Raw genomic sequence first — 10,657 nt, forward strand, 5'->3', positions numbered from 1 at the left:
GAGATTGGTTAAAGTGTTGTCAGAAGTATGTCACGAAGAATCAAAATATCAAGCCATTTCTTTCAGCTCGCCATAGGGCTTGGACGAGTTTTAAGTCACTAATTTTCCAAAGTCATAGTGTGTGAAATCTCTGGAAATTTTGAGGGCGATGATTTTCAATTCCTTCATTGCTGGAACTGGAGAGTATCTCTTTTTCACTACCTGCAGTAAACTAAGGTGACTTTTGCTGCTAGGTACATTTGCGTGTTGATGGAGATGGAGAATTTCCAGCTGATTTAATAGAATCCAATTATTTCAAAGGAACATGACATAGTAATATATTTTTTTTTTTTTTCATAAACCAAGCTGCTCAACCAGCATTTCTTTTTGCCCTTTTCTCTACTTGCTTGACTGTAGGTTTGTCAGGATGTTAAAGCTCCTCAGCTGCCTCCTGGCAGCCTGCTAAATGTATTAGGCATCTCATAATGTCACTTAAGGTGGTGCCTGACTCCCTGGATTACTGGACAGCATAGCCTCTCAGATCTATGTGGCAACCTTTTGTATTCATAGAATCATAGAATGGCTTGGGTTGGAAGGGAACTTGATGATATCTAGTTCCAAACCCACTGCCATGAGCTGGGATGCCACCCACTAGATCAGGTTGCCCATGGCCCCATCCCACCTGACCTTGAACATCTCCAGGGATGGGGCATCCACAACCTCTCTGGGCAACCTGGTCCAGTGCATCACCACCCTCTGAGTGAAGAATTTCCTCCTAACATCTAATCTAAATCTCCCCTCTTTTAGTTTAAAACCATTCTTCCTTGTCCTGTCATTATCTGAATGAGCAAAAAGTTGCTCTCGGTCTTTTCTATAAGCCCCCTTTAAGTACTGAAAAGCTGCAATGAGGTCACCCCAGAGACTTCTCTTTAGGCTGAACAGCCCCAGCTCTCTCAGCCTTTCTTCATAGGAGATATTACTGCCTCCTAAACAGCAGATTAGCAATGGACCAAGAAAATATAATTTGATTGTCATAAAATATACGTTTTTAGAGTTCAGTATTCTGGATTTGCCTCACAATTATGGAGGAGATAGATTTCCCCCCCAAAAAACCCACACCTTTTTGTCACGAACTGAAATTCTGATTTTTTGTGCAGCTCCACTTCAGAATGAAGTGGCAGAGGAAATATAGCAAAGTTGATATAAAAACTGTCAGGCTGTACACCAGCACCTTCAAAGAGAGGAGAGAGAGCATATTGTGACTGGAGTGCTTTTACTGTGACTGACAGTGCTTTTACTTAAAAGTTCTCCATAGCAGGGGCCAACGTTAAGAAAAAGCAAAATGTTTGAGACATGTAGGGCAGATGTCACAAGTGCAAGATTAAATTACTTGTAATTGAGTTTTCTGAATATATGTACTTATTTATTTATTCAAATTAGGATACCTTGTTCACCACAGAAGTGACAGAATAGCTGGCTCCAAATCTGATCTTGAATTCAACTCTGGTTGTAGGTTCCAGTTTGTTGTCTCAATATAGCAGGCATGTAAATCATTTATATAGTGTAACTTTGATGGTTACTGCATTTCTATGTCCTTTTAAACTTTACAGGTGCCAGCAGACTGGGAGAGGGCGTCTTTGCAGCCTGCCAGTCAAGCTAGTGCTTCCTTTAAGCAGAGTCCACAAAACGGCAATGTGTTCCACCCTTCCGGAGGATTTAGTAACAGCTCATTGGTTGCTGATGAGGAATCACAGGAGTTTGATGACCTAATATTTGCTTTAAAGACTGGTGAGTGACTCCTCTTCTTGTTCCTCAAAGATTGTTGTGCTTCTGTTCTTCACTCTAATTGTGTCACTGTTTGATGAGATCCAATTGCTGTTAATTTAATCTGATTACCAGCAAAAACATCATCTGAAATTGTTTTGTCTTGGACTGTTATTCTATAAACTAAAAATATTGTGCAGACAATCTATCACTATCAGTGAAGGACTCTGCAAAAATATGTTTTGAGTCATGGTGATACACAGATCTGCAGAAAGTAGCAGCAGATTGGAGGCTCTGACATTTTCTCACAAGTTCCTAAACAGCTAGCTAGCTGCCTCTAGAGACTGTCCATCTTGTCTTCTGTTCCCTTCTTTTTTGAGTTGTTATGTAGAGTATGTGTATGTTGCTGATCTTCATTTTATGTGTATGCTTGCAAGAAAAAACATAATTTCATAAATACTGATGCTCCCAAAAGTGTAGGACAAAATATTTGTATTCCACACTGTCAAAAAATGCATTTGGGCCTGAAAAAAATGATGTATGCTGGAAAAATAAGCTAGATAGAGTTCTGCCCAAACACAACAGCCACCTGTGATGAGCTCACCATGCTGCTGGAGAACAAAGCCTGGGGGAGGCCACTCCGGGTGTCCATGCTCAAACTACACCCACAAAAGAAACCATTTGTAGCCAGTCTTCTCAATGGCCTTAGAGGTCAAGTCTTCAAAATCCCCAGCTTTACCCTTGGTGAGGGATTGCTTTTCTGCTATCTCACCCACCCAACCAGTGAAACTTTAGGTTATTCAAACGATGACATAAATAGGCAGCCAGGCATGGCATTAGGTGGAAGAAATGAAGCAAAAACTGATTCAAAGATAGATAAACATGAGAACATTTGATAAGAAGACCAGGAAGACTGAGGAGCATCACCCAATAAGATCTAGCAGATGCTAGACCAAGCCCACCCCCTGTAGGCATGGGTGAAATACCAGAGGATTTGATCCTGGGGACAACCTCACCAAGCTATTGAGCCTCTGGGATTCTTGCAAGGCACAACGTTAAGGTATTGTCTAAATTAGCAGGTTAAGCACTCTGACACTTTACCAGTAATCCTCCTCAGTGACACCACTGAAAACAGTCAAACTGGGTGGAAGACTTGGAATGATAATGAAGAGAGCTTTATTCAGCACATTCACAAGGCTTTATCTCTTAGGCCAACCTCCATAGCAGAAAACTCTTCAAATGTTGAAAACTGGATGATTCATAACTGGGCTAGAGCTGGGAAATAAGATAGTAACAAAATTTCTGTTTTACCTATTGATTTTCCTGTACACTTTGCAGGCTACTTATACTCTGCTGTGCATTAAGGATTTGGGGCAAGACTTGCTTAAATCTGGGTGCATAACCTTACAGGTGCAAACCTGTTTTTAAATACCAAAGAAGATAGCTTTCAATTTTATGTTCCTTTCAGAATACTGTGACAGAAACCAGAGAATTCACAGGATGTTAACAGCAGAGGAAGCCATTCAAATTCAGCACTCCCACTGCTTCACATGGTGGTTAGTACTTAAGCAGGCAGTTGACATCAGCTACCCTATTCACCGGGGTAAATGCTATGCAGGGTGAATGGCTGAATCTTAAACCATGAAGAGCAAACTAGTCAACATCAGTAGTTAAATGGTTAACATAACTCACCACAACTTTTTTTTATCATCTGATGATTTCTTAATAAATCTTCAAGCTCCACCAAAGTTCATTTGTTTCCAGTCCTTCTAAAAGAAGTAGGTTTAGAACCATTTTTTGATATTTTTTTTTTTGACTAACTTTTACTATTGTCTTCTTTAATATTTATATTGGTATTATAATTTGTTCTTGTGAGCCTTTAGAAGCTCATAAGATTTGAAGTGGAGACCTCAGGGCATAATCTGAGAGAAACACTTCTGTTTGCATTACTTATTCATCTAGATCCTGTCCCTTTTGCCCCAGTACCTATTCTTGTGCCCAAACTGTGTCCCTAGCAATGTTATGGGGCAAAAAAAAAAAAAAAAGGCTGTATCTAAGCAAAACCAGTTCCCTCAGCTAGTTCCATCCCCACATATGTTCGAACAAGCTGAACTGAGGAGGTACTGAGGTTAGCGCAGCTTTAACCACCAAAGTAAATGTTTATCAGCTAGTGCCTTAGACACAAGCTGCGTCTCAACACATACTTTAAAAACACAAAACTGAGTTTCTCTGAAACTGGAAATCATAATCATGTTTTGTTATTACCAGTCAAACCTGCCCTCCAGCTCAGTTCAGTGCATGGCCAAGGGATTGAGGTGCTTCTGGTGGCATGGGGCAGGAGACGGCGTGGAAGCAACGAGAAGGGATAAGAGGAGAGGGGAAGAGGGATGTCTGTGTTTCAGCACAGGCTTATGCTGTTAGAGCATTCATGGAGCGTGGTCTGAAGGGAATTTATGATGTGGTTAAGCTCGCAGCCACTGCTGGGAGCCTGCCCCCGACCCCCCAGCTGCACATTTCTCCTTCCTCTCTTGTGTCGCTATTTGTTCTCACACGAAACTGCAGTGACTCAGGTCACCGAGTTCTCCTCTTCCTTTTCCTCTCCCTCTCCTTCCTCTCCCCCACCCTCTTCCTCTCCCTGGGCCACCCCACAGTCGGTCTGGTGCCTCTGCTCAGAGCACCAGCCCCAGCCTCCTCCCCATCACAGATCAGAGGTATCGGGGTGAGATGCCTGCCTGGACTGCTCCTCCACCTCGTTAGGCCGCGCTTAATTCCAGCTGAGAATTCCTCATCTGGAAGTAGGCGAGCTCCTGGGGGAGCAGGGACAGGCACTTTTGCACCACATTAGCTGTTTTTAACACTCCTAACCCAACTCAGCCTGAGCTGTGCTCAGGTATGAGCTCCCACTCATGAGGCTGGCTGAGGATCAGCACTGATCAGCAGAGGGATGTGCAGAAATGTCTTTCTGCCTTCCTGTCCTTTCTGCTCCTGCAGTGTGGAGCTGTCTGAAGGCTCCTTTGATTTATGCTGGCTGTTAATCTGGCAGCTAGGATCAGTGTGAACGAGGGCATAATTGCAGATCTATTTTGCTGTCAGCAAAGCTAAAATCTTGTTACTGTCCTCCTGCCCCACCCTTGCCTGCAGCTGGCCACACTCATGGTACTAATAAAGGGTGGCTGAAATTATGCAGCTGGAAAAAAAAAATCAAAGAAATCCCCCTGCACGACTTTCTCCTTCAACTTGCAGCTGTAACTTGCGGTTTGCAGTGCAGCCCCACAAAGAGGTGCGGTGGCACACTTGGCCCGACTGCTGAAGAGACATGCCACAGAACTGTGCACTTAGCCCTTGGTTCCGTAATCATTAATGCTGGCCCAAATTACAGATTAACCCGAAATATGGGCTGGATCAGATGAAGGCACACAACGGTGTCTCCAGCAAATGATGTGGACATCAATATGCAGTTGCTTACCCAGCTTTTACACTAGTTTTATGCAAACCTTGTGTTATATGGCCATAGGATTGTTTATTTAGTGCAAGAAATCCAAAAGCTGGACTTCATATGTCATAAAGACATGGCCTCTAGATGACTTAGCAATTAATTACTCCTTTTCATCAAATATGTTCAAGTCCATATAGGAATAAAGAATTAGTATTCACTGTGGTGACTATATCACTTCGGCCCTTATACTCTGGGAATCCTTTGCTAAAGCTTATTTATTTATTTATTCATCTATCTATCTATTTATTTATTTATTTCCCGGACGATTATTAGTTTGGCTTAAATGATTTCTTTTATTATATTTCATTTATGGCTTCTATAACGTATGAAGGGCTTAGCTTCTACTGAGAAGGATAATTATTTGCTAGTTAGACACTGCTAATTGCACTAGTTAACTCTAAAAGTGCTGTTGTTTTGGACTAGGTTTCATTTTACCTGATTTCTATTGCAAGGTCTGTACTGATAGACAGTTTAATAAGACCGTTGCCTCTCAGGTTGTCACAGAGTGGTGTGTTGCAGACATCTATAGGCTAAAGCCGGCTATTCCCTGTGATTCCCTGGGGAATTTGGTGTTGGTTAGGTCTGGGGAGTTAAAAACTGAACCAACAGAGTAAAAACAGATGGAATCTGTCCCCAGACAGCAAGCCGTCCATCAGCTTTGCTCTAAAGCATAAATACCATGAATGCATGATAGCTTTGCTGGGCTCTCGGCTTCCATCCACGTTCCCACCTACCACAAATGCTCCTGTTTCCCACTGCCTGTGATGCATAAAACCAAATCTTTCTTTTGGGCGAGATGCGAATGCAGTGTGGCAAACCTTGAGCTGAGAACACCAGCTGGGCACGTGGTAATTTCCAAATGGGCATTGGACAGTATCAACAGGGTATTGCCATGTCTGTAATCTCAGCGTATTTTTGCTCTAAGTAGAGGCATACGTGATAAATTTTCAATAAATATTCTACACCATGAGAATACCTGGAAAAATCTACTGTGTAAATTTGAAAAAAGCACACATATATACATTTATGATAATAATGATGTGATATAAATCAGCTCACAATTTTCAGTTTAATAGAAGTAGGGTTCCAAAGTCAGCATTTTTTTTTAACTTTGGTGTTAAGTACCTGGTTTAAGAACCAAACATCTTGTGTTGGGTATCCTGGGTTGGAGAAAACTTTGAAATTTCAAATTCTGAAAGATGTTCAGTGGAATATTCATGAGACTGTCACAGAGCAGATAAACTGCAGACAGTGGCAAAATGCCAGGTTCTTGCCCTGCTGTACCAGCCTGTGTCATTTCTGTGTTGAAGGGGTCACTGCACAGCAAAAGGGAAGAGAGGGTGGCCAGGCTGCATATTCATTTGACTTCTCATTTATGATGTGAAGGCTCACAAATGTGCTAGCAGTTAGGTATTGAGCATGACTGCATAGCATCCAGAAAGCATTTTTAGTCCAATCTGAACTTCACTCTCAGAATTCTGGGTTCCTGTTGGTGTCATCTCTGTAAAGTCTAAACCCTAAAAGAAGTAATAATCATGGTGCACGCAGAGAATTCCTGTCTATCTAACGCATCTTATACATACAACATACATTATGATTTATTCAGAAAACAAGATAGAAGTGCTTAGGAGATGGAAAACTTCCCCCACAATATAACTACAGTAATTACAAAACAAACTCCATCTCACTTGGAAGGTTTTAGTGAAAGTTTGAGATATATCTGAACACATAAGGGATAACAACCAGAGCTCAGTGCACAGAGGCACGCACTGATGAAGTCTTTCCACCAGTAGATGTCACTGGAGGGATCTTGCTGATTTTGCAAAGCTAGCTGTGACTTTTCAATTTCTAGCTTGTCCTTTGGTACAGAAAGAAAGGAAAAGGAAGGCCTCATTATTTCGTGTCTTTCCACGAAGTGGTTGCTTCACAAACCGGGGAGAAGCAATACTCCCAGCAGCTCACCCACCACCCAACACCAGCATCTCTAGGGGAGCACGTGCATTTTTGGATAGGGTTGTGTTTAAGTTCTGCTCTAATCTGAGAGCAAGCCAGACCTACGAACTCCATGAAACTCCATCGTGTAAACAGTCGTACCCTTCCCAGCCTGCCGACTGTTTGGTAGGCTGGTATCCTGGTTACATCTCAGCTCTTATTCCTAAAAAGGCTCCACTCTTAAAAGTTTGCCTTCAGATCAGCAGCCGAACAAGGCTGCTGTAAACCCCAAGGAGCCTACTGCAGCCTCAGGTTTGCCAAGTCCCTCATAAAACCTCCTTAACAAACAGTCAAAAAAAAAATTCCCCCTTGCTTTGCACAAAACTTGCACATATGGCATTTAAGAATGTACGTGATATGATAGCAGATTAATCTGGTATCTGATCTTTTTGTAGTGACCAGCACAAGATCCTTGCAGATACCCAACACTGCGTAATTGCAGTACAGCCGACAGTCAGACAAACGTGTTTCTAACCTTGTTCAGTTCAGTGTTCACCTTAAAATCTGCAGCCTGGATGTTCACGGGCATATAAAAAGAAAATTTTATATAATACCATTTTAAATGTTTTCACCTGTGCATTTTCCCGTTTTTGAAACCTGTATCCTCTTTAGCCTAAAGACATCTTTTTAGTGAATTCCAATGTTGATGATGCAACATTAGAATTATTTTTTTTTTCTTCACACGAAGGATCTTATTTATATCACAGTTATTATTACCTTGTCCTTCTGTCACCAAACAGCAAATACAGCAGTCAGATTTATCTTCTCTATTACATTCATGTTTCCGTTCTAAAACAAACAGTTTTGGAGAAGATAAGAAAAAAACAAATACTTAGCTCATGCAATTGTTGTTTTTCCCAGGACTTTCAACCAGCTTTTAGTCATTAGAGCCATGATTCAATGAAAAGGTTAAATACGCATGTAGATTTAAATGAGTAAGTATGTCTCAGTCATGTTCAGTATGCTTATTAACAAGAATTTTAATGATTCAGAGCCTGATCTGCTTGCCTTTATTATGCTGTCTGTCCACTGATGTCTCTACTCCTGTCACGCTCTGCCAGTAGCCGCTGGTCTCTGAAGAGCTTGGGTGACACAAACCCAAGGTCAGGTCTCCTCAGGTGGATGCACATTCCCTGCACGTCCCGAGGACCACTGGTTGCTGCAGGTTGCTGTGCTCAGGTTCTCTGCTAGCTCCAGGCTCTTCGCAGCACGCAGGGCTCCAGGCTGAACTCCTGTATGGAGTGAGCACCCTCACGCCATCCCACCACTGACACTTTTTCCTGACTTCTTTCCTACTTGGGGAGTGGTGGAAGAGAATGTTGTAAGGAAAAACTTACTGAAAGTGGAATTGTGAGGGGCACAGAGCGTTATGAGGTAGCTCCAGAAATGTACGACCCTTATCTTTTCTTCTGCCGAGCAAGCCCAAGCCTGGAATGTCAGCTGAGACAGAAATAAGAGGTTCATTGTACAACTCACAGAAATTTCTGAAAATGTTGTTTTGGTATGAAAATGGAAATCATTGCCTCGCTGGCATACTCTGTTCAAGGCTCTTTGAGCCAAATGTCATTCCTCTGCAACTCCCTTGAACTGAGTGTAGTCACAGACCTGCTTCTGCCCCAATGCTTCTGCCCCAAATGAAAAAGTTCCCTACTTATTTGTAAGTGTCAGTGCTGGAAGACCATGACTGACATCAGTCTGTCTTGAAATCGCCGTGCCAAAGGACACCAACATGCAGCTCTGAAGCAATGGAAAGCCCAGATGCACTGAACACTAACGCAACCCATGTATTTTTGGGGATTCACTCTATAACTCTGTAAAAATACTCATTCCATAAAAAGATTCTGTACTTCAAACTAATCAACTCAAGAAAAAAAAATAAAAAAGTACATCAAAAAAAAAAATAAAAAAGTACATCAACAGCAAGGAAGCAGCTAGCTAGCAGAACTCCTGCAACAAGAAGATGGAGAAGGTGGCCTCTCGAGGTCTCCTCCAGACATGTTTTGGAAGTTTCCATTGTCCAAAGCCTAGTGTTCTCTCACAGTAGAAGAAAAACATGGTACACCAGCTTGTGCCAAATGTGGGTTTATAGAATATTTAGTCAGCGTCTTTTCTCATGTTGAAATTACAATCCTATTAAAACAGCTGGAATTATAGTTTAACAGGGAAATTATATCATTAAAAGTCAATTCTTCATGAAAATATCCTTGGAAGCACCAGACTTTAACAGCCAGACCATGAACCCAGCCTAAACCAGGCCTTGATTTATGCTCTTGTGATATCAAGGCAACCTCCAAAATAGCTGTTGTGCCATTTACTGAGAGAATTAAAGTGACTGACAGCGGGATTGTGAAAAAGTGTGTCTGGGTGGTACCAAGCTACATCTGACAATGTTCTGAATTGCTGGCCAGTAGGAGAAAGCCTGCCACACTGTCGTGGGGTTTTAGTCAGTAATCAGAATAAAGTAGAGAAGCCCTGTGACGGTACACAATATCACCATTTCTGTTTCAGGACCCCATCCTCACTGATTCTTTTTTTTTTTTTTTGGTTTCTCTGTTTTAGGTGCCGGTCTCAGTGTCAGTGATAATGAATCCTGCCACGGCAGCCAGGATGGGGGCAGCATGGCAAACTCCCAGATTGTCGAGCTTAGGAGAATCCCCATAGCAGACACCCATCTCTAACTCCACTGCTTGCTTGTTCCCCACCACCCCAACATTTTTTTTTTTTTAATTCAAGCCTCCATATTTTTATATTTGTACTTCCCTTTGCACTAAAACACTATATAAAACTGTGTGGTAGAATGCTGTGAGCTGTACTGACTGCTTAACAAAGGATGTTTGAGTTTTTGTATTTCAAAAAAATAAGCTGTAAATTTTTTACAGTGCGTATCAAAGATACAGTGGGGATCAACTTAGATTTGTATCTTGTAGTTAGATGACATTTCGTGAACTGTAGCTTTTTTAATTAACCTGAATGTGTAACACTGATTAATAAAAGCAATAGAGTCTGTTTGATATAAACACGTCTGTTATTTCTGCTGGCTGCTTACGGAGCTGGAAGGTGATGCACACACCCTGTTGGACAGGAAAGCATTTTCATTGCACAGTTCTAAGTTTCCTAGGCTGTACTGTTCCAGCTGGTTTCAGAGCACCCAAATCTGTGAACTCTGTAAATAAAGACACAGTCTTGACCCGAAGAGATTACATTCTGACACGATAAAATGTGTGATGGTCTAAAACAAGCAGAGGGAAGGGGAGATGAAGGACAAGAGAGAAACTACTTAAAGGTCACTGCAAGGCATCTGCAAGCTGCTGACTGTGTTATTTTGCTGTTTTCACAATACTAAATTCTCTCCCTCTTCTCGCAGACAGAAATAAGGGAGGAATGCCAGACAGGAGAGTTTTCTGCTAATCTCCGTGGGTGCTACGC

The 10,657-nt window shown here is 41.9% G+C and overlaps 1 protein-coding gene across 5 annotated transcripts in view; it reads left to right on the top strand.

Annotated features, from left to right (window-relative positions):
• ADGRV1 (adhesion G protein-coupled receptor V1) overlaps window positions 1–10,243 on the top strand; it is a 295,085-nt gene extending 284,842 nt beyond the window's left edge. For all 5 annotated transcript variants that reach the window (XM_040542002.1, XM_040542004.1, XM_040542003.1 and 2 more), the window contains 2 exons: window positions 1,590–1,767; window positions 9,791–10,243. In XM_040542002.1, coding sequence (XP_040397936.1) covers window positions 1,590–1,767; window positions 9,791–9,909 — 297 coding nt within the window. In that variant the 3' untranslated portion in view covers window positions 9,910–10,243. The remainder of the gene's footprint in view (window positions 1–1,589; window positions 1,768–9,790) is intronic.
• The last annotated feature ends 414 nt before the right edge of the window (window positions 10,244–10,657 follow it).

The sequence above is a fragment of the Cygnus olor genome, chromosome Z (assembly GCF_009769625.2).
Source record: "Cygnus olor isolate bCygOlo1 chromosome Z, bCygOlo1.pri.v2, whole genome shotgun sequence".
In the NCBI taxonomy this organism is placed as follows: Eukaryota; Metazoa; Chordata; class Aves; order Anseriformes; family Anatidae; genus Cygnus; species Cygnus olor.